The sequence below is a fragment of the Anser anser genome (assembly GCF_964211835.1).
Source record: "Anser anser genome assembly, chromosome: 3".
Taxonomy (NCBI): Eukaryota; Metazoa; Chordata; class Aves; order Anseriformes; family Anatidae; genus Anser; species Anser anser.
In genome coordinates this window covers 114,821,159-114,846,038 of record NC_139722.1, presented here as the reverse complement: position 1 = coordinate 114,846,038, position 24,880 = coordinate 114,821,159, and the positions used below count along the sequence as shown (strand labels likewise).

Genomic DNA, 24,880 nt, shown 5'->3' with positions numbered 1-24,880 from the left:
CAGCAGTGGCCAGCCACTGGGCATTTTCTACTTCGCATCATTCTTTTCTTGGCAGCTACTGCATGTGGGTATAAATGCTGCTGGCTTGTACTCATAGGCTTGTCCATTTCCTAATGGTGGTCATTTTCAAACACATCTTAGTGTTTTGCCTAACAGGTGCAACAAATACAATGGTGACAAGAATGATCTTTATTTGAAAACAAAGCATTCCTTGTGCTTCTTTGGCCTTACATTATCAGTCAGTCCTAGTGCAGCAGTATAATGCACAACTGCTTCCGTTTTGGTAATTTATCTTTGCATGATTCAGGATTTTTAATGTTGCTTCAAACCTTTGTGTTAGAAATAATTTACATTATTTTTTTTTTATGAAAAGGCGTTCTTATTCAATAATGTCAAATTCAGTCATGATGCCTTTAATGGTTCAAGTTCTCCTGTGTAAGTGCAAGCTATACAGAACTGCATGCACTTTTTCCTCCCTTTCTCTCCCTGTTTTCTCAGGTTCCTAGTCCTGGGAGATGCCCCTTCACACAGTGCAAATGAGGGAACTTACAAATATCACAGGTCTGGCATTTTAGAAGGAGTAAAGGCATTTAGTAGCCAAACTGGAACATTTCTTCAAATTTATATTTGCTTTTCAGGTGAATTGATGCTCACTCATATATGGCTGTGTGACGCAGGTAGCTTTATGCATTGTTGTTGGTTGGTTTGGAGAGAAAAAAGATGGCCTGTAGTTATATAGCCATTGATCATTTGTATTCATCTGTTTCTTGGTATGATGCTGTAGCATTAAGAGATTGTAGAGGCCTGTTAGCCACTTCTTGCGGCAGGATCCTGGGGCACTAGTCAGTCTGTTCTGTGATCAAACATCACACATGGGAACATGGCTGTGTGGAGCAGTCTGCCTGTCCTGCTGCCTTCTTTCTGGCCATTCTTCATTTTGATATCTTTGCTGGGTTCCATGGAAGCATGGCATTTGTGTTTCTCAGTCCCTGCAAGTCTGGTTCTCAGGAAGGATACTTACTGCCCAAGTCTTAGCCTCTCACCGTAGGACAGGATTGTCCTGTGATTAGGGTTGTACTAGCAGATTAGTTTTGAGAAGTCTTTGCCAGTTGATTAAAGAAGGGGAAACTGGGCAAGGTGGGGCAACAAGAAAGATAGCAAGAAGTATGCCACTCCAGCTGTGACGCTAAAAAAAAAAAAAAAGAAAACAAAACCTTGCTAGTCCAGCTGTGAGCAGTCTAGTCAGGATTTCATTCCTGCAGAGGTTGCCTGTCATGATCTCATACAGCAGCTTCCTTGATTAGAGTCTTGAGTAGGCAAGGGAGAGGGAGTTATCCATGCAGAGATCAATAGCTCGCAAGACAAATCATGTCTGATCGTCTCGTAGGTCTTCTCAGAATTGGTACACTGGGCTGGGTGTTGTTGCAGGAGCTAAAAACATGGGGAAGGTGTTCCCGTATAACTTCCTGCATTTCAAGTAGCTGAATTTGGTGTTAGATGTGTTCTCACCATCATTGTTCTGTTATTTAGTCGGGAAAACAGACAAGTATCTCTTTATAGTCAGTGACTGCTCTGTTTTGGGGTGTGCTAGATCTTCCCTGCCTGGACTGCTGTGCTGTGTGCCCCTCAGTGGCTCCAGCCCTTGTAATGAGCAAATGGCTCCTGCATGGAGGGAGTGGCGAAGTCTGCAAAAATATCTGACAGTGACACTCTGTTGAGAACCTGCATGGGCATTGGCTTGGGCATTAAGCTTATGGGTAAATGCTGCTTCCCCTGCCCCTTAAGGACTGGCATATGCTCGTACACAGCTCCTGGGAAGGTGGTGAGGAAGCTTGGTAGCCCTGTAACTTCAGTGTGGGCGACAGCTGTGCAGGGCTCCTAGTCTGAGAGTAGCAGGCAGCTCTGCAGGTGTCAGGGGAAGTGCGGAAAGGATCTGTGGAGGAAACTGAGCTGAAAGGACTGCTGGGCATTGTCAAGCACAGGATTATCTGTGCCCTGTGAGTGCTGGTCCAGCAGTCCTCAGATGTGGTACAGTGTGGATATAAACAAACAACTGAAATTGGTTATTACACAAATTGAAATGTACATTGAAATTTACAACACAGTTACAGTTGTAATAGAGAATATTACAATCTACAGGTGTATGTTATAAATGTATCTCTCTGCTTTAAAAAAATAAATCAGACAAAAAACATCAACATCAAAACTGCAGGAAAAGAAAAAATTATTACAGTAGTGTTATGTACTTCTGTATATTTAGACTATTTTTTTGTCAGCTGTAGTTTGATTTCACTAATTTTGCAAAAGCAAAATTGACTTTAAGTTTCTGTGCTCTTGATAAAATATATGCGTGCACACACACGTGCATGTGAGAAGGAATATATTTTATATTATATGAGAAGGAATATGTATTTCAGTACCCTGTATATTTCTACACTATCCCTTCCAGATGAAGCTGTTGCAGAGTTCTTTGTTTCTGTCCCAAATTCATGTTTGTTATTACTATATTTTTAATTCAATTACATAGTCTGATGACAACATTCACTGAGTAGAGTGTTTCTTGAATACACTCTGTAAATCCATTTGGCACAAAAGGTTGTTATTATGGTTGATGTTTTCTTCTGAGATAGAAACTTTTTTTCTCAGGTGTTACTTTTTATCTCATTCTCTTCCCTTTCTGATTTATTTTTGAATATATTTTATTTAAGTGCTTGAAGTTACTGTTCATTGTAGCTAGTATTTGGACTTAAAGTGCTACTTTTAATATTAAACTCTAAAATTTCAGTTGATTCTGTAACTAATGCATGGAAGATAAGTTACCATTGAAATCTGGGCACAGAAGGGAGGCAGTGGTGACCAGGAGAACCTGTCAAATTATCCCCTTTTCTTTGTTAGCCTCATCTTCTATTATTACTCAAAACAGCAGGCAGTTCCCGTTAAGTGTGTGTAAATCAAATCATTTGTTCACATTCAATTTGTGTGAAACTGAAGCAAAGATTAAATTAAAAAGAACATGTGATAAAGCAGTACCTCTCATCCTGTACTGAGGATAGTTGTCATATCCAATTTCTCCTGTGGTTCATCATTTCCAAATAAGGCTGTAATCAATACGTGTACACAATACTGAAATGATAAAGGAGATTTTACTCTAAGTTCTGTTTTTAGGGATCGTATCTGTCAACCTAGAATATTATTCCTCAGCTAAAATTTCTTTGTTTTTGAGGGTCAATTCTTCATTAGTTTTAAATGTAAAACATATAATTAATAATGATGATAATAAATTACACGGTCCCTTAAGATATCTAGTTTATGGCTTTCCAGACTATCTGTCCAGGTATTGTTGGGGTGGCAGTAGGCATTGGTGTGGGCTTCAGCAGGAGTCTCAGTACCTCAAACTCCCATCTGCATATATCCACATAGATCAGTTGTAAAGCTTCCTGGCTCCAAGGTCATGGGGATAATTCCAGAAAGAAGGTTGTTTAATGCTGGGATTTGTTTGGGATTTGAAGGGTGTGTTGATTCATTTCCTCACAAATTCAGTGCAGCCTGGCAGCTGGTGTTTTCCTGCAGCCTACGCATGGGTTAGCAAGGCAGAGTAGCAGACAGCTTCAGAGAGGGGTCACTATAGGTCCTGTCACCTGCGAAATTATCCAAGGCAGAGAAGCTTGTGCTTAATGGATGCCTTGGAATCAAGTCTGAGAGGCTTCTTGGTGCCTGGAGTATGCCTTGGCAGAGGCGTGAGCCCTCCCTCGTACCTGAACGCCCCTCGTACCTGAACGCTTCAGGCAGCTGTCTGAACAGGCATCTTGTTTGGTGGATGTTCTGAACGGGATGCCTGAGATCTGACAGTAATGGGAAATAATCACTGTATTGGCATATAAGGTTAGTTAATGTCTGGAATATTAGAGTAAGACATCAATGAATATAAGAATTTTAACTTCTAGCATTAAAGCTTTTAAAACTCTTAAAAATTTTTACTGTGAAATTATCTGTGCTGGTTTATTCCATTTGTTTTTATAACATCTGTGGAAAATGTCTTGACATAGCAAATACTTCATTGACTTACTGTTAATGTACTTGTCCAAAAACCTACATTGTTAGAACATAACATTCAAAATTAAAATTTCACATAAGGTTATAAAAGATTTTTAGTTCCTGTGTTGTTTTTGTTCTACTCTGTAATTACAATTGCATCTGCTCTTTACAGCTGCTCTGCCTTTTATAGCATCACAGAGCTAGGTAGGTAATAGCTTTGACTTACTGGAAGTCTGTGGGCTTGTTCTCAGCAACTGATTCAGGAGAACTAAATACCCTTTAAGTTTTGGTGGGGTTGAGGGGTTTAATGCAGTGTTCTTCCATGACTGCCATGGGCTCTCTATAAGCCTCATTTGACAGATGATGTACCAGTCTTTAATAAAATAAATTTTTAATTTAATAAAATAAATTTTATGAATTCTAAAAGTTTGTAGAAGTAAGCCAGAATTTGTAAATAGTTTATTTAGTTTATTTTAGTTTTATTTTTGCAGATTAACCAACAGTTAAAAGAGATGCATGGATTTTGAGATGCACAATATCCAACATTTTTCAGGTTTTTAATAGAAGCAGTTATTTCAAAAATAAACACAAACTGAGAGCAACTGCACTGATGAAGTTAACACCGTGTGACAGAAAAGGTGGTAGATGTCTTTGAAACAAGGTAGAGGTATCATTAGTAAGAAGAGAAGTGATAATCTCATTAGTCCACAGAGGACGCATTTTTTGGTTACCCCTTCTTGTACTCTGTTTCACAGTAAAAATAGCTTTATAATAGCATCATGGAATTATTTGAGCTACTAGGAAAAAACAAGAAACAGAAAAGCCACAAAACCTGCACTTTTTAAAGTATGTAATTTTCTTTTGTAGTAGCTATAAATATCACAAAATTCCTTATTTTATATGCTTTTTATTGATTTAAACTTCCTGTGGTACACTTCACTTTTTTGATATTTAAAAATGATCTTTATCAAGGTCTCAGAAATACAAGAGCCATGGTTGGTTGCAATTTGTGATATTTGAGTAAGTCAAAGCTATTACCTAACTCTTTATAATTTGCCCTAGGCATGTGTAATGAGAGTACATATCTTCAGTCTAGTATTAACCAATTTAGATGACAGTTGTATGTCCTATGTTAACTGGTCAGAACTTTGAAGTACAGCTATAGCTAATACTTTCCACAGATTTGAGGTAAAACAAACAGATTTTTCTAATGTTGATTGTTACACTGTTACACTTAAAATTCATTGTAGAACACATGTTGTGTGTCTTTGGGATGTAAAGCAGTGTTGGTTCCAGAATATTCATAGAATCATAGAGTATCCTGGGTTGGAAGGGACCCAGAAGCATCATCAAGTCCAACTTCAGTATTGCTTTTGGAGATGAGCATTTTAGATATTAATAAGTCTGTCACTGTGAAAAAACAAAAAGCATGACTCCAGAGCTGCTGATACGATGGTATCTGCTGTGAGTAAACATCTGGGAACAGGAGGAAGACTATTCTGCTTCAGAAGAATTAGGTTCTGTCTAGACTGGGGATTTGACCTGATTACAGCCATTACTGGCTGACAGTAACTATCCATTGATATAATCTGTAGAATAGATAGGCGAAGCTGCTGCTTGAGTGTGGGACTTAACAAACTAAAACTCTGCCTGATCAGGCAAATAGGTTTTTGTACCTTCAGGATTGTCACAGCATAAATGTATCAAAAAAGCTGTAATTTTCACATCCAGGTATTGAGACAATGGGCATGAAATAGAGGAAGTTAATCATTCATTGTATAAATGAAACTTAAAGGAAACAAAATAAACATCTGTCAGTAAGCTATTTGGAGAAACATAAACGCTGGTAATTTAAAGGAATTTTGCTGCATTCTAAGACACAGGATCTAGTTGGCATAAGATCTGTAAGCCACCTCCTTACCACAAGAGGATTTCACTATGTTGAGATGATCTTGCAAACCAGCAAAACAAGTAGAAGTAATTCATACTTGCAAGCTTTTTATTTGGAGTCCAAATAAGTAAGTATTGAATATGTGTGTGTTAAGAACTGTGTAATTTAAAACCGCTCGTGTAATACTAATTTCAGTTTAGTGTTTGATGTTTATTTTTGTTCAATACATATGACTTAAATAATATTTTAATTAACTTTTATAGGAGACTTTGCAGCAGTTGATCATGATGTCTTTGCCAAACGTGTTAATAATTGGCAGAAATCCTTTTTCTGGTAAGTTTATTTTTAAATAAGGTGAAAATTGATATCAGTATAATAATTTGTATTATTTCACTGGAAATATATTTCATACAGGGTTGAGTCTTTCAACAGATCGTATATGTGCTTTTAGCAAATGGTTTAATAATGAGTAACATTTTCTTCATTCTCACCAAAGGTCCTTTCTTGACAAAAATCTGTTGTTTCCAAACCTCAGCACTGGCTGTCGTTAGGATTCATACTGAAATGAAGTGCATTTCCTGGCAACCAGTTAGTCACTGATAGGACAAAGTGTATGTTTCATGTATTCCCAGCTAGTATATTTTCAACTATCTTTACCTAAGCTATCCTTGAAAAAATTGACAGTTCAGTGCATCCCACTTGGTCCAAAAGCTAATCTTTGTTTCTTTTCCCAAAACTCTCTTGCATCATTACCTGAAAAATACTACAGTTACCTTCTTACTTTCTCCCCCGAACTGATGCTGTCTTCTCCATGCCCCCACCTTCTTTGCTTCCAGCTCTGAGAGTTGAAATTTTCAGACCGAGAAAATTAGCCTGTATGGACCCAGCTGACTATCCACAGCCACTTGGGAATCTCTGCACCATGCTCTCAATTCCAGAAGCACGGAGCAGACACACCTGGCCTGCATGGAGCCACTATGGATTGGGCAGAATTTATTTACTTGGGTCTAATATGTCCCAGGTGTTCTACTTCTGATGTTCTAACACCTCAGCAAAGAGGTTAGGAACTACTCTAACAGGCTATGTAGCTTCCCCTGGCTTTTATTTTTTATTTTTTTATTTTTAAATATGTCTTATATGCCATGCATCAGTGTACGTGAGACAGTATTTTCCTCATCGACAAGAAGAACCATCTGTGCTACTTCAGTTTTCAGTTCCAGGGTTCATAGCATTGATACTTTCCATATCCCATCTGCATATATCCCGTTTATGTAGGTATCTTGATTTAATTTACTTGACGTTTAGTTTCTGCTTTTGATTATTGCTGCTTTTGCTTCCAAAGTCACAGCCTTTTCAGTTTGTGTGTGTGTAGATAATGTAATTTGTCATATATACCAAGGAGTGTGAGTGTGGTCTCATGTGTTCCAACAGCTTTTATATTTTGATTCCAGACTTTCCTAAGGTTTTCAAAATAATCCATGGATTTGCTTAGAAATCAGATGTAGTGGAAAAGCAGACTTAAAAAAAAAAAAAAAACAGGCTATAATGCTCTTTTTTAATGAAATTTCTTATTTTCTTTGAGATGCTGAGACAAAATACATCTTAACATTGTGTATCATAGTAGGAAATTTTAGTAAAAAAAAAAGCACTACAAAAACACAAAGAATTTAGTATTCGGACGTATGCATAAAAATCTGTGCTTTAGTTCTTAATAAGAAAGCTTCGTCCTGTTTTAGGACCTCAGATAAATCTATTGTAGCTTTTGGGGTTTGGTAGCTAGAATCTCTGTTGGTGCATGTATTGTTTCCTTTGGCAAAGTTACTGTATTTGAGTGAAAATACGGACTTTACTGTAGTATAGCCCACATATTGTAAGGAATTCTGGTATAGGGACAAGATTCTAGAAGATGTTTCAGATTCCTGCTAGAGTTCATCATGGAGTTTTAACTGAAACTGAAGGTAGAATCATTCTTTCGGGTTTCATCCAAAATGTTTTCCCTTTTTAAGTTGACTGCCCTTCAGGTTGACTTGAAGAAGACCTCATCCCTATCGGGATTTTTTTTTTTTTTGGCAGAACAGTGTAGCAAAATCAAATGTCAGTGACCTTTGGAGAGACTTGTTTTCTAAATCTGCATCAAGGCAAGTTGCCACAGTAAAAGTAGATTCTCTGGCAGTGATTAAGATTTTGTCTACTAAATGATCTACTTAATGATCTCCCACTTGACTTTGTGTTCTTAGTCATATATCTACTTGACAAACTTCTGATTTTGAAAAATGTAAGCATTACCTCTTCATTGGGATTAAACATATCTTCCTCTAAAAGAAACAGATTGAATCAGTGTTGGAGAAAGCTCTTAATATTACAGTGCACAGAGAACTGCTGAAGGTGGAGAAGCTTAGCATCTGTCTCTCAAGGGTTTTGCATCTTTTTAGCTTTTTATTGATTTCTTTTTAATTTCCTCTTTTGATGAAGATTACCTCATATCTGTAACTTTTTAAGAAGGATTTAAAATTTGTACCACTTACAAAATGCTCTAGTGGATCAAATCAAAGGACAACATTTCAAAAAGAAGATTCTGATCAAGTTTTTTTAAAGTTTTTTTTTTTTAAAGATTATCACCACCTTATGATCATATGAGATCATCTGTGATCACTGAGCCCTTTAAAAATGGGATTTCAGTAACTTAGGTCCGGTTCAAGGATGTGTATGCATACCTTACTACATCCTAGACATTGACTGTAGCGTTTATTTGGAGCCAATCTGTTGTTGTCTGTGGTAGTTAAACCAGCTGTGTTGCAGAAGTTTCGTGTGGAATAAGGGTTAGATTTCTAGCCCAACCCAGCATTATGATGTGTGGCAGCGTAGCTTTTGTCTTGTTAGCTAACAACAAAATAAAGAAATTCAGAGTATATCATAGAAAGGATGTGAGATACTTTTATTCATAGATAATTCAGTGGACAGTGTTTAATGTTTCAGTAATGCAAAATGATGTATGACCCTATAGAGTTTAATCCAACTAGTCTGAGCTATTTTGTCATCCTGAAGTGTTTGCTTTATGGCATGCTATAATATATTTTGAGTGTAAAATGTATCTTTACTAACCTGTAAATAGAGTTCTTTGGTTTAAGCTTTTTTAAGAGATTAGGATGCTTTAAGGCCAGATTCGGCAATACATTTTCATTTTTAGATGTGCAGATGAGTATCCAATGTAGTATCTCAGAAAGCTTTATGAAATAATTTAAATCAACCTGTCACTTAACTATTACAGCTTGAGGGCGGCAAATAATTTAAGCGCTCTTGCACATATCTTGAAATACCTGAGATTACAGTTGAAAACTTGATTGCAGGTATTCATAATACTTCTGAAAATATCACTCCATAACACTTCTGAAAATATCACTCAAGTTTTGCTGTGTGATGGGCTGAAATGTTGCTTTTTCTGTTCTGGATGTTAAGCTATTTGTAAGCACTGAAAGTTGGCAATTAAATGGCAAAAAGGACTAAGTCAAAAGATGGAAAGATGGGGTTTTATTTGTCTTTATTTTCTAAATTGGGTTAACATAAATTATGTGAAAATGATGAAAGAAATGATGTTTTCTGAGCGGTAGAGGAAGAAACTCTCAAATTGCTGTATTACACCTACTGTTTTTTATTCTTGTTCTTTACTTAGAGCCAGGTACTGAAGAAATAAAAAAACTGCTGCTGCTGCTACTTGGGTGTGCGGTTCAGGTAAGTTTAAATAATTACGTTTACATTTGTTTGGAATAGTTTAAGTGTTAATGACTTCCAATCTTACTATTTTAGTATCAGAGGTTGTATGTAACTGTGACCTTCCTTTCTCTAGTGGTAATATTGTATTCCTTGAAAATCTGGATGTTCTGTCAGTTAAAATGGCTTACAACCATCTACCCCTTGTGTCTTACTGTATGAATATGGCAAACTTTGTAGGATTTCTGATCGTTTATTAATTGTAATGTTGTTAATTCACCTCAGATACTGTAAAGAAAGGAAGAAAATAGTAAAATAACGAAGAATTGTCTTACTGTTATCTTACTGAAACAGTTTGAATTCATTCTGCCTACTCTGTTTCTTTAAAGTTTGTGAATGACTTCAATTTATAAAGTAAACATGATGAATGAGTGAGAGAATGGTTGTGTGTTTTAAGACCTTTGAGGTCTAGCGCTAGAGTATTGTGGTGAGGTTACTGTTGCTTTGTATTTGTTTTGAAATTGATGATTAAGGACCTAAGGTAGGAGTGGTCCCACTTAAGTCTTTGTAAACAAATTCCAAGTCCATAATGCTAACCTGCACAATAATTGTGTGCTTGCTTAGGATTTCAAAAATAAGAGGCGTGGACTGTGAACCCAAACCAACCTTCTTAAGTTCATTGCTCATATTGCTAGTTCCCATAGGTGTGGAGGAGATGTATGTATGTGATCTTTACTGTATGAGGATGCATCTTAACTGTATGAATGTCTCTAGTCAGACTACTCAGGTGTGTCATGTCAAGCAAGGAAGTAAATCTTTCCAATATTGGCTCTCTGTGTTGTTTTGCTAAAGAAAATTAAAGTTTAAAATTAGGTCATGACCGTGCAACCTTTACCTTCTAGACAACTCTAACCTAGGCTTTGAAGATTTGCTTATGTGTGAGGATCTGTGTTATACATTTTTTTGTAGGCTTGGTGAGTGAGTAGGCTACAAGGCAGATAAGGTGTAAATTTGTAAGTGAGCTATCCCATAGTAGCTGAGTAATACACTTCGTTCATGGAAGTAGGTTATATCTCTCAGTGAGAGAGAGAACCTGCTTTGTGCATTGAACAGGTGACAGTAAGAGCAGCGCAGGATAGATGACAAGGTGGAAATTTGTCTGAGATACTCTGTTCCTATGATCACATATTTAATAAACTTTTCTGATGGACTGCTGTTCTTGTTAGGAAGGTTGGTACCATTCAGCTAATTAAAATGAAAAATAGATCAGTCATACATTCTTAACAACTTAGATAAGTGACGTGAGTATTAAAGGAGGTCACTGGAAAAAATATTTGCGGAACACCTTGTTATAAAATTTGAACAAGTAGCTATTTTAAGAAACTTCTTCCTGGCCACCATTTCAGTAGCTGTTTTTTCTTTATCATGTTGAAAGTTATCATAACTACTACAACATGGCATAAACCAAGTTTTTATTGTTCAAGAAAATTATTGGATAATAATTCAGTAATGTCATTATTGAAATTTCAGTTTATTATATTTAGCTCTTAGAAATGCAAATGAAGAATGAAACCACTTGTCATTTTATATGTGTGTGTGTGTATGTGTAATAGATGTATATTAATTTTTAGTGTCAGAAAAAAGAGGAATTCATTGAAAGTATCCAATGTCTGGATTTTGACACGAGAGCAGCTGTTGCAGCCCATATTCAAGAGGTATATTGTTATTTTTGTGCTTTTCTATTTTTTTTAGAGGTAGATTACTGTGTTGTAAGCAGGTTAATTGCACTTGTTCAAAAACGGGTAAATTAAACACGTGATTTATATATCTGTTGTTTTTAGTAAGCAAAAAATGCCCTTATTTTAACTTGATTCAGAAAAAGATTTCATGACCAATTTCTTTCAGGTTACATTGTTAAAGCAGTAGTAAGGAGCAAGTATAGTGCTCCAAGAAATTCTTAAAACTACAGCAAACTTAGGTTAGTGAAAATTTCATGTGCAAGTTATATATAAAATACAATTCTAATCTCATGTATGCAGTATGTTATGGTCACCTTTTGCTTTTTATTTTGCCAGAAGTACAATTACTGCTTTCATGTAGATAAACTAAATGTAATAGAATAGCTTCTTAATTTTTTTTCCATACCTTGTCTGGGAATTTAACCCGTAGAGTTTTAAAGAGGATGCTTTTTCTCTTCCACTTTGTTTTGTGCAGGTAACTCATAATCAAGAAAATGTGTTTGATCTGCAGTGGATGGAGGTCATTGTATTGACACAAGAATATGTTGAACCTCTCTTGAAAAACATGGCATTACATTTGAAAAGACTTATAGATGAAAGAGATAAGCACTCAGAGGTACAGATGTGCTTTATTGCTTAAGTGAAATACAAGAAATGACTTACGAAAATGATAAAGCTACTATTTTTAGAACTAATAAATCAATGTATACTCCATTATTGTATTTAAACGAGGACTCCTTACTGCCAAAAAGATTTTTCAGGTGGTTACAGTGTGCATACTGACTGTTGAATGCTGTGACAGACTAGAAGAGATAGTAGCAGATGATCTTTGTCATATAAACAGAGTTTGAAACACCTTCAAATAACATTCAGGTGTGGTTATAAACAGAAAATCCAGAGTTGTAGCAGCTGAAAACTCCATGAATCAGTAACCTATCTGTTTGCATGCCGGTCACTGAGAGATGCCTGTTGTGTTACTGTATCATACAACTTGGAGTGAACTGGAGCAGAATCCATTCTAGGAGGGGAGGTTTTACAAGCTTATCATGAAGCGGTCATTGTACAGTTTGAGAATCAAGAAACGGAAGTGTATTTTTTTAAAAAGTACAAGTTATGAATCATCTTCAGGGTCCCAGATTTGTCTCACAGTAGGTAGCGTGGGTATATGTTAGTGTTGCAATTATTCCAAATACTTCTGTGTCAGTTACCAACTCTGTCCAGTTCACAGTAAAACAGAAACTTAAAAATGAGGGGAGAGGATGTGTGGTAATCATTTTTAGCAAAGCAAAGGAGAAACAGAATCATAGAATCACATAATGGTTTGGATTGGAACTGACCTTAAAGACCATCTAATTCCAACCCCCCTGCCATGGGCAGGGACACCTCCCACTAAACCAGGTTGCTCAAAACCCCACCCGTACCTTTACTGTAGAAGAGATCTTCATTTTAGGATAACACCTTTATTTATATGATCAAATAGGAATGCTCGTATATGTCTGATGCTTTATTCAGCTGGCAAGGATGCTGCTGCTCACTGAATAACACCAGCTTCTTTAGACATTTATGTTTATTCTTTATTTAGAGATTGGTATTTTTTCAAGGAATACCTGCCATTTCATTGCCCAGTCCATTCTGGGCACTGATAATTTTTGTGGACTTAAATCCAAATTTGATTAGTTTAAGAATACCCCAATTGTACTGTTAAATAGCTGTGAATGTATAAGACTTACTTTAGGTACAGAGGTGTATGTAGGACTTCTAACTTCTTCTATTGCAGAACTCTTATTTTTCTTTTAATATTTTACTTTATTAGACTATCATAGAACTCTCAGAAGAACGGGACTCTCTCCGTTTTCTACCTCATGCATCAGCAGCACAGTCACCTTGTGGATCTCCTGGCATGAAACGCACCGAAAGCAGGCAGCACCTGTCAGTAGAGCTAGCAGATGCCAAAGCAAAGATAAGAAGGCTTAGACAAGAGCTGTGAGTACATGTAGGCTGCAGATGTGTGTTGAGAGTTGTAGAGTTTTAAAATGCTTCTGATGTCATGCAACAGTAATGATCTACAAACAAATACTTCATTTTTTTAAATGTTAAATTACAGTTTAGAATGCCTTTTTAAGTTCTTGCACCCCACAATGTGTATTTCTAGCGTGTAAGCTCTTTTGTGGACCACCGTGACAAATGCAGCTTTTCATCTGAGTGCATCTTAACAATGCACAACTAATCTAATGCAGTGTTGCCTTTTTCTTTTACACATTGTATCCATACTGTTCCAGAGACAAGTTCTGTGTGCCTCCTCTGTTCTTCTGGATCAGTAATGTGTGTCTGACTGTGGCTTTAATGTACCTGTACTCATATATGTTTTTTAAGAGAGTATTTTTGCAAGGATATTTTAGGGGGCAGGCTGGTAAGAACTGAAAGTAAGAGCTGTGTCCTTGATCGCTCAAGGAATAGTAGCAAAAACATCATACTTAAAAGGAGATAGTGTTGTAGTGATTCCTTGTTTGTAGCATAAATAAGTTACCTGTTTGTTTTTGGAAACATAGTAAGAAATACTCACCTGATTCATTCATCTTTTATGAAACATTTTAATTTGTTGCAGATTGGAAAAAATCACTCATTAGAATAATTTTCAGTCTCTACTCTCTTCATTTCTTTGTGGAACTTTTTCTGTGGTTGTCTGCACAACCCTTTTTTTCATGCCTCTCAATAACTGTTCCTTACTTGGGTCTGGCATGCCACTCTACGAAGAAGATGAAGCAAACCTAATTCTACTAAATCTCTTTACCCACTGCAAACCTGAACAGTGGAACAAGCTTTGAGTTCAATGTCAGGAGGTGGTTATTTATGGCAATGGAGGATGTAAATTGCCATGTGAGTAAATGTTATAGATGGGGTTAGATAGTTTCTTAGTTTCCAGCATGCTAGGTTCATCCAGTTAGGGAGTGCTGCCTTCTCCCTCTGGTGGTGACCCTTTAGCTAAGGGGTTATGTTTCGCCTTCCTTCACCTAGTCCAAGTACTGAGAAAAATCAGTCCCACTGTAACAAAGATCTGTTTCCTTGTTTTCATATTCTAATTAAAACCTCCTTATTCCTTCTGTTTTATGAAGAAAACAGATTCAGGGTCCTTAGAATCTAGGAACAAACCTGAGCTATTGGGAAGAGTTAATTAAAGAGAAAAATAATAGTAGGAGAGTGGGTGAATTTGATTTTCCGTATAGCAATATGTAAAATTTTTTTTTACTAGAATGAAAGGTGCAGTTTGAACTTAAAATTACAGAAGCTAAATTTGAAGAGTCTTAATATGTATGTAAGTAACTTATATAGAATGGAAACAGCCTAATTAGATATTTTTAATCCAGTATATCTAGTGGGGAGACAAGACAGGTAAAATTAAATTAAGAGTTGAAAGTAACATAAGTTAAAATTACCAGCTCATCAGTCTGCCCTTATCAGAGTTTGTTGATCAGATAATCTCTAGCTGGCTGGATGAAGTATCTGGCTGATTTAATCAGAGAATCCCCTTCCCCCACTACATCTTGGTTTTTATGAAGAATAGAGGACAAAAAGATATAGCTTTTTTTCTTTCCCCCTGATGTCTGTATTATTATGTGTCTACTGAAATGAGCCCGCCCAGGATATTCTATAAACAGCTGCACCAAGAAAATTAGTGAAAAAATTGCTGTTATTAGTTTGATTGACAGTTAATAGATAGCCTAAACAGTGAACACTGTTATGTTCTGTATAATTTAGTACAATCCTCTCTAGTCTGTAGCTGAAGCATGCAATTAGGGCAACAGTGATGGCTCGGAACATTTCACATTTTGCACTCTATTTGAATTCAATTCGTAAATAAATTTCTTTTATGCGTAGCAGTACATTTAAAATACTAGACTTTGGTAAATTAAATTCTGTCTGTAGCATTTGCTATTAAGTGTTGTTGATACATTTAAAAATAGGTTCATTCCAGAGTTGAAAAATAGTCAGCTTAAAATTTATTTGTAACATCATTTTGGCAGTGAACCTTCCTATCTGGTTTAATATGCACTGTAGCTAATACAATTTCATACAAAAGATCTGTAAAAATTATTTTTCTTTGTGATGCCATATACCAATGTTTGGATGCAAAGAGTGATTTGAGGCTTGTGATCTAGAAATTCCAGGATTAGAAGTTAACACAGCTAATTTTCTATATTAAGTCCTGTGGTTTTTGATATAAAACAATAATACTGAACCATGAATGTTAATAGTAAAGCTATAGTAACCTAAGGTAATACAGAATGCATTTATATTTCCGTATGGTTTCTGAACACCCATGTAGAGGAAGAGCTTTGATAACTGCTGTGGACACTGATGTTGCAGTCAGTGAGCTATATATATAGATGAACCTCTGCATACCTATAGGCTGTCAAAGACCTTTTTGAAATAATGCGTCATTGCAAAAAGGTCATTCACTGTGAGACTGACTTGTTTTTCTAAGCCAGATTGTTTCAGTTTTGTTTAAAATGAGTGTGGTTTTTTTTTGACAGGAATACTTCTAGATTGTATTATACATTTCAGCCTACTAAATTCTTACTTCCCCCTTTTCTACTTCTTTATTTTGTATTTCTGTATTTTCTACATCTGTAATATTGAATATTACGTATTCTGTCTTTGAGATAATTAAATATTTCTCTTGCATTTACTCATTTAAATAACTCATTTTCTGAGCATTGAGAAATTAGCATTAGCTGGAAGTTAAGAATATGAGTCCAAACACTGCGTTGTTTCCATAAAACTAAAGTTCATTATATAAGAGGCTGCTTTTCATAAAATCAGGTTATTGAGCAATATCTCTTTTCAGTGAGTAAAGGCACCTGAAAAGCTTAGTTCTTTTCTTTACAAACAAACAAACAAAAAACACCTGGAAGTATAAAAGTGCTTTTTAAAACTGGATTGATTTACCTCATCTGTGGCGTGGTGGTCATTGTGGTGCTGCTAGAAAATATTTGGACTGTTTGAATATGTATTTTGAAGTTATTCTGAGTTTACTTCTGGAATCTCCTGGTGCACGCTCATGTGTATTGTCCTGCTTTTTATTTTAAACAAAAATATTCCTTATCACAAAAATAATTGCATTAGTAAGAAATAGTGAACAATTTAAACAACTACAGAAAATCTGTCTGAATTAAAAAGATTAGATATAGGCTATAACCTGGAGAATACCTGAAGCATAATGCATGCCTAAGCGTGTTACACTCTGATGTCCATGAGATACTAATATTCATTGAGACTTCCTTTATTTAATCCAGTATCTTGTTCTCAAACAAGGTGATAATTAGGAAGTTTTGCAGTCATGTTTAACTGGGTTTTATATTTTTTCAGTGAGGAAAAGACTGAGCAGTTGCTTGACTGTAAACAAGAACTTGAACAGATGGAAGCTGAACTAAAGAGACTTCAGCAGGAGGTATGGGCTTTGTAAATCTATTGTTTGTTTTTTTAAAAAAAAAGACGGGCTAAAAAAATTGCCACTACCGGAACAATATTATTTGTTTGTTTCTTTTATCATGGTATTAGGAAGTAATTTTCATGCTTTTTAAAAATATATTTTGTTTCTTATACTCTGAATATGAACTTGTATAATTTACAAATTTATTTAGACTAGTATGCTGGTAGAAAATTCTGAATTAGGTTACTGTTTCTTCTCTAACTTTTTTTTATTTCCATGTTCAAGATGCTTGTCACCACCATATCCTGTAAGTGTACATGTGCAGACTTTTTCTTAAAAACAATCCACTCAAATTTTGGCTGTTTTCCTTTATACTTTGAATCTGTGTAGATAATGAGGGAGAGCATGATTCACTTTTTCTTAGGCTGTTGTGTTTATATAATTATTGGGGATCAGTTGATAATTTAAACTGTTAAAGAAATGTTCTGAAATTTACGAAAGTATATATACCTCTCCTTGAAAAAGACCAGTACAATATTCTTGGAAATGTATTATCTTGGTGCAGCCTCTAAATTGTTTTTTTTTTTTTTAACATACCTTTCTCAGAATTAAGTTATGATACCCCTCTGCATTACTCCCTATTGAAATAATGAAGCAGCCACATTATCCTTCGGCGTGTACTGTCCAGTATTCTTTTTTTTTCAGCTGATGACTTCACAGCAATTGTTTTTTCCTTCACGGAGCTCCCTCAAAATGAGTTGCAGTTGTTTGATAATGAAGACTTTCAGGACTAATGTTAAATAATTTGTTCAGATAGGAAAAGAGTACACTTTTCTAGAAGCTTGAAATGCTCTTTCCCGCATTAAAATGTAAAAGCTTGCATTTTGCAGCTAGTGTTTATACTGTCAACATTTATGTTGTGTTAGATAGTGAGGAACAGGTGCTTGAAAAACAATCAGATGGCTAAAGCAGCTCATTTATTAGGAGGTCTGATGTCTTCAGCAGTGACCTCATACTGTGAGTCTGAAAAACTCTGAAAGACATTTCTCAAAAAAGAGGGACAAGAGAAATAGGAAAGGACTTCATATTGATTGTAGACTCTTGTCTGAGCTTGTTCTTTATTTCCTAAAAATGCCTCTGAATTTGAAATGGAGGGGGGAAGATGCTTTGCAGAAGAGCATTTCAATAAGACATGAAGCTTAGTTTTATCAATATTTTTGGTGGGTTATTTTTTTGTTTGTTTTGTTTTGCCATTTCCTCAGTGCTTCTAAATGGAAGCAAAGACCAGTCACAGCTGCTTATGCAGCTGTGATAAATGCATGAAGTAGCAAAACTTAACATTTTATTTCTCTTTTTGTGGTGTGTGTTCTGAAGCAGACATCATAGTATTTGGAGAGCTTATGTGAAAAGTGAATGTTTTGCATTTGTTTTCACCATTGCCTGTATTGTGAATTGCCTATATGAAGTACTAGCTAGAACGTTTTTAACAAGTTGGATAAACACACTGCAGTTGTAGTTAGCCAGTGATGTTTATTTTGACAAATAAATATTCATCCAGGTTGCTGGTCAATACTAGTCTTTAATTATTGAGCAACTAGAGATTAGAATTTCTCTGTGCAGGAACCTGAGGTTTGAACAGGAAGTCAGAAATGGTCATCTTCCTTTCAATGAGAAAAACATTTGTAGGAACATTCTGTGGCTGAATTCCTAAATTATGTACAAATTAAAAATAGCAAATGACCTCACTGGGATGTCAGTGAACCTCAGCTTGGTAACATATCTTATTGTTTATGTGTGTAGACAATGGTCACAGAAAATAACACTTCTGGACTCAAGTATTTTTCTCTGTTTTCATAGAGAAATATTCCAGAGATTTAGACTTACAAAGATTAAATCTTAATAACAGTTGATTGTTATAACATTATTTACCAAAGGTGATTTTTTTTTTTACCTAATTTTTTATGGACTTTTGAAATCCTGCTTTGCTTTAGTAGCCTGTAGTCAGTACTCAAGAGATACTGATACTTTTGTATTATGAAGTCACTGTGGTAAAAGTCAATTGCTATGATGAAAGTCTTTTTCATGCAAGATACATTAAGAATATTAGTTCTTAATGTAATACATTTAAAGTAAAAACATACTCTGTGCTTATATACTTCTAGTACACGTGCAGAGTGGTAGTTAGAAAATAATAGCAGTCAAGTCTGTGATCTTTATCAAAATCTTCAAAGGATTTTCAGGATTGTATGCTTGTATATTTCTGTGACCACAGCAGTGCTATTTTAAACATTTTTAGGTATTGAGAAGAGGTAGAGGATCTAACTGTGTATCAGTGAGGATGGAGAAAATGTTCATGGGATTTAATACTCTTCTTTAATTTCTATGTTTTCTAGAACATGAATTTACTCTCCGAGGCCCGTTCTGCCAGAGTGTATAGAGATGAATTAGATGCTCTTCGTGAGAAGGCAATTCGAGTCGACAAGCTTGAAAGTGAAGTCAGCCGGTATAAAGAGAGGCTGCATGATATTGAATTCTACAAAGCTAGAGTGGAGGTATATTATGGAAAATACTGAATAGCCATAATTTTTGTTTACTGTGGCTTTTTTAAAGTTATTTTGATGACTTAAACATTGGGACATGGAAACAGTATCATAGCTTCTTACTCTGGGATATGTAAATAATCAGTCTTTATCATAAATTACAGTTTTTACATAAGACCCCTGTGTCTAATCCCAGGCAGTTTCATTTGAAGTCAGCCGTATTCACCATAACTCTAAGCTGGCAAGACCAATCGGAGAACCTTGGTTTAGGATATATACTATGTGATGAGGAAGCCAGAGAGGGAGTTGATTAACAATATACTGTAACTGTAATAGTTCTTTTCTCTTCTGTAAGTCTTCTCACAAAAGGCAGATTTCTAAATAAAGTGTTCAAGAAATAGTGGCTCAGCAAATGCTAAATGAGTATAGAATGACAACATTCTATGGATAAGCGCATTGACACCAGACAGGAGATTGTTAAATTTGTCATGAATTAGTTAAGAAATCATCAACATGCAGGGTTTATTAGGCATTCATTCTGTCTGTAAATAGCAAATTTGTTGGGCAAATGTGAAGGTGGCAGGATTTGGGAATGAAACAATTACTTGTGGTAGTCAAAGCTAATGAAAGTTTTAAGGAAATTTCAAGATGTGCATTAAAGAAGACAACCCCTAGAAAAGTGGGGAGAACTTGAAATGAATGTTTATTGGAAAAAAATAATTTGTATGAATAATAACTAGTTTGAAGATGTTTCTTTAGGGAAAAAATGATCCAAAAGCAGACAAGATACTAGGCTAAACTATGATGCACAGTTGCAGAATATTATTTTATGTAATTTTTACATTTAATGTGGATTCTTAGAGTCACAAGGTTGGATGGGTGTCTCGGAAATTCATTCAGTCCAGCTTTAAAAACACAGGATATTTTTTATATACCTCTACCACTCCAAACAAAAGCTTGGCATTAATCTGTTTTTTAAGACCTGAGTGGTGAAGTATCCACAACCTTTCATAGCAGCTTTTTTTCTTCTCTGAAGACTGAGACATGTCATATGTCCTCTCCTAGTTCTTTATGCTCTACGGCCCTACAGAATTCTGCCTTATAAGGTGTGTTTTTCTGTTTTCTGGGTTCGGTCGTAATTCATACCTTGCTTAAAATCGGGTTCCTAAAACTGGATCTTATACTCCAATTATGGCCTTACCAGTTTGGAATACTGTGGAAAGATTACTTTTCTATACACTTTCTCATATAGTAACTCAAAAGCAACATCAAATCATTGTGATCTGTGGTAACATCCAGATCTTCATCATACAGATCTGCTGTCTAGCCATGATATGATATGATATCCCCAATATTCTAGTTATCATATCTGAAAAATTTTGTAATACTAAATGAAAAGATGGTTACAGACTGATGATACAGCATCCTCTGGAAAGAGACTTCTTTCTCAACAGTGTTTAAGTTAAAACCTTTCTTAAAAGAGCTCAGGGGCAGAGTTCCAATGACGTGTTTTACATTCTCAAAGTTTTCCTGTTATCTTTATATACTGTGAGAGGTTAGTATGCATTGGTCTTCTGGAAAGTCAGGTACTGAGAGTGGTGAGCATTATCATTAGCCTGCGTGCATATGGGAAGATCTCTGTGAGCTATTTGAAACCATCTTACATGAATGACTTCATAAGCTGTGTATATTTACTACTGTTATAAGAAGGACCGAGAGCATATGGCTTTAAAAAAAAAGAGAGACCAGTGTGCAAGACTTGAAAACAATGTTTAAACTACTAAAAAACTAAAATTTGTTTACGTGTTTTGTAGCTTGTAAGCTATCTGTTTTTCAAACATGCATAAATAGAGACAGATACTAATTTGTTGGGTTTGCTCCATAATAATAAGTTAATATTTGTAGGGAAGAGTATAATGGGTCAATATTTGTTATATTCAGTGATCTCTTTGTTAGATTTTGCAGCCAATTGCATGCTGAAGTCTGAAAAAAAAACCTTTGTCATGAGTAAAAATGCCAAGTATATGTTTTACGTGTTATTTTCATCCAACACCATTAGAAAAAGTGTGGAAAAAATAAAGCTGTTTAGGACTTCTGAATATGGTTGGTTGAATTCTGAGAATGCATGTGTTTTCATTTTCAGCATCATTTCCTGATTTTGGGCTTAAGTACATTTGCTCAGTTGCCTCTAAACTTGATTATGGTCTACAGAAAATTTCTCTAAGTCTTGTTCTCCATATTCTACAACACAAAGATTGTGGAGTTCAATCTGATAATAAAATAAGTCAGGACTGAAAGGAGCACCTGCATCAGTCTCCAGTCTTTGATGGTGGCCAATAGATGAAAAGTAAAAACAAAACAAACAAACAAACAAAAAAAAACAAAAAAACAGGGCAAGCACTTGGTGATACTTAATCTCCCCAGCCTCCAGTAGTCTCTGAACAAGAAAATCTTACTCAGAGGTGGTAACTTTGAGGTTTTTGGCCTTCTCTTCCATGAATTAGAGTTTAGAGAAATAAAAAAAGGGTTTATGATCTTTGGAAAAGAGGGCAGGCCACTCAGGAGGACTATAAGGATGTTGTAAGGATGTGTAGGGACAAAATTAGAAAGGCCAAAGCTCATCTGGAGCTCAATCTGGCTAATGCTGTTAAAGACAATAGAAAATGTTTTTATAAATTAACACAAAAAGGAGGACTAAGGAGAATCTCCGTCCTTTACTGGATGCGGGGGGAAACTTAGTGACGAGAGATGAGGAAAAGGCTGAGGTGCTTAATGCCTTCTTTGCCTCAGTCTTTAGCAACAAGACTGGTTGTTCTCTGGGTACTCAGTACCCTGAGCTGGTGGAAGGGGATGGGGAGCAGGATGTGGCCCTCATAATCCACGAGGAAATGGTTGGCGACCTGCTACAGCACTTAGATGTATGCAAGTCAATGGGGCAGGATGGGATCCACCCGAGGGTGCTGAGAGAACTGGCGGAAGAACTGGCCAAGCCACTTTCCATCATTTATCAGCAGTCCTGGCTATCAGAGGAGGTCCCAGTTGACTGGCGGCTAGCAAATGTGACGCCCATCTACAAGAAGGGCCGGAGGGTAGACCTGGGAAACTATAGGCCTGTTAGCTTGACCTCAGTGCCAGGGAAGCTCATGGAGCAGATTATCTTGAGTGTCATCACGCGGCACTTGCAGGGGAAGCAGGCGATCAGGCCCAGTCAGCATGGGTTTGTGAAAGGCAGGTCCTGCTTGACGAACCTGATCTCCTTCTATGACAAAGTGATGCGCTTGGTGGATGAGGGAAAGGCTGTGGATGTGGTCTACCTTGATTTCAGTAAGGCTTTTGACACCATTTCCCACAGCATTCTCCTCGAGAAACTGGCTGCTCTTGGCTTGGACTGGCGTACACTTCATTGGTTTAGAAACTGGCTGGATATCTGGGCCCAAAGAGTTGTGGTGAATGGAGTGAAATTCAGTTGGAGGCCAGTCACTAGTGCAGTCCCCCAGGGCTCAGTACTGGGGCCAGTTCTCTTTAATATCTTTATTGATGAACTGTGTGAGGTTGAACAAGGCCAAGTGCCGGGTCCTGCACCTGGGGCACAACAACCCCAAGCAGAGCTACAGGCTGGGAGATGAGTGGTTAGAAAGCTGCCTGGCAGAGAAGGACCTGGGAGTATTGGTTGATAGTCAGCTGAATATGAGCCAGCAGTGTGCTCAGGTGGCCAAGAAGGCCAACAGCATCCTGGCTTGCATAAGAAACAGTGTGGCCAGCAGGTCTAGGGAAGTGATTGGCCCCCTGTACTCGGCTCTGGTGAGGCCGCACCTCGAGTGCTGTGTTCAGTTTTGGGCCCCTCGCTACAAGAAGGACATGGAGGTGCTCAAGCGAGTCCAGAGAAGGGCAACGAAACTGGTGAGGGGTCTGGAGAACAAGTCTTACGAGGAGCCGCTGAGGGAGCTGGGGTTGTTCAGCCTGGAGAAGAGGAGGCTCAGGGGCGACCTTATCGCTCTCTACAGGTACCTTAAAGGAGGCTGTAGCGAGGTGGGGGTTGGTCTGTTCTCCCACGTGCCTGGTGACAGGACGAGGGGGAATGGGCTAAAGTTGCACCAGGGGAGGTTTAGGTTGGATATTAGGAAGAACTTCTTTACCGAAAGGGTTGTTAGGCATTGGAACGGGCTGCCCAGGGAAGTGGTTGAGTCACCATTCCTGGAGGTCTTTAAAAGACATTTAGATTTTGACCTTAGTGAAATGGTTTAGTGGAGGACTTGTTAGTGTTAGGTCAGAGGTTGGACTCGGTGATCTTGGAGGTCTCTTCCAACCTAGATGATTCTGTGGTTCTGTGAATTAAATAACTTCTCAACACATGTAAGCTTTTTCATCTTAGCAATCATAGGGCAATAAATTCCACAATTCAAATATGTGGTATGCAAAATACTTCCTTCTGCTTTTTTTTTTTTTTGAACCTCAGGCCTTTAATTTTTATTTCAGGTCAGCCTTTTAGTTGTAGTCCATGCACTTGCAGCGCATCTTTCCAGGTTACATCTCAAATCACAGAGATATTTATGGTTTCATAGAATAATAGAATGGCTTGGGTTAGAGGGACCTTAATTATCATCTAGTTGCAACCCCCCTGCCATATGCAGGGATGCCACCCAGTAGATTGTTCAATTCTGATTATCGACAGCTTATTTATTCTTAATGCTTCTCTCTCTCTTTTTTGTTTCTCTCAGGTTATGTAAATTTTTCTGTATGCTACACTTATATGAAATTGCTGTAAATCTGTTTTTAAAGCGTCTGTTACAGCTTTGAAAAGAACGTTTCAGCATTTCTAAAACTAGGTAGCATCAAATTGTATTAATTGTTGTTGTTGCTCTTATAGGAGTTAAAGGAAGACAATCAAGTGTTGCTAGAAACAAAGACAATGTTGGAAGATCAGCTGGAGGGGACACGAGCCCGTTCGGATAAATTACATGAGTTAGAAAAAGAGAATCTACAATTAAAAGCTAAATTACATGATATGGAGATGGTAAGTGTAAATGGAGGATGAAAAAGACTACTGATATTCTATGAAGTTTATTTGCACTTTTAATAAAATAAGGCATTCTGATTGAAATGGCGTGGGAGAAGAGAAAGCTCTGTCCTAATTTAAACGTTTTTCACATAGGTTTTCCTACAGCAGTCTTGGTTCTGCCTAGAGAGGTAAAAATCGCAAAGGCAATACTCTTCCTAAAGGCAATACAGTGTTTAATCAGATAGCTAAAATAAGATGATAAGGCATATGGAGACTCAGTAGTAAGAAGGATAGGATCAAATCTTTTGGAGCTAAAGATAGTTTGTTGTCACTTAAATACTTGGATAAAAGAGATAATTCGTGTTCCAAATTCTAACAATATAGTGACATATTTTTCAGAATGTTTGTCCCAAAATAATTTGTGTTTTTAACACTTTCTTTCACCAGAAGTAAATATTGTAAAAGATAGGATTGTGATTTGCCAGTTTTGTGGGTGGGTGTTTATTTTTGTATGTTGTTGTAGTTGTTTTTAATAAG

The 24,880-nt window shown here is 36.6% G+C and overlaps 1 protein-coding gene across 17 annotated transcripts in view; it reads left to right on the top strand.

Moving 5' to 3' along the window:
- CCDC88A (coiled-coil domain containing 88A) overlaps positions 1–24,880 on the top strand; it is a 100,631-nt gene that overhangs the window by 36,750 nt on the left and 39,001 nt on the right. For all 17 annotated transcript variants that reach the window (XM_083832322.1, XM_083832319.1, XM_083832318.1 and 14 more), the window contains exons 5-12: positions 6,190–6,259; positions 9,597–9,655; positions 11,266–11,349; positions 11,849–11,989; positions 13,187–13,356; positions 16,741–16,822; positions 19,198–19,356; positions 24,212–24,358. In XM_083832322.1, the coding sequence (XP_083688448.1) occupies positions 6,190–6,259; positions 9,597–9,655; positions 11,266–11,349; positions 11,849–11,989; positions 13,187–13,356; positions 16,741–16,822; positions 19,198–19,356; positions 24,212–24,358 (912 nt within the window). The remainder of the gene's footprint in view (positions 1–6,189; positions 6,260–9,596; positions 9,656–11,265; positions 11,350–11,848; positions 11,990–13,186; positions 13,357–16,740; positions 16,823–19,197; positions 19,357–24,211; positions 24,359–24,880) is intronic.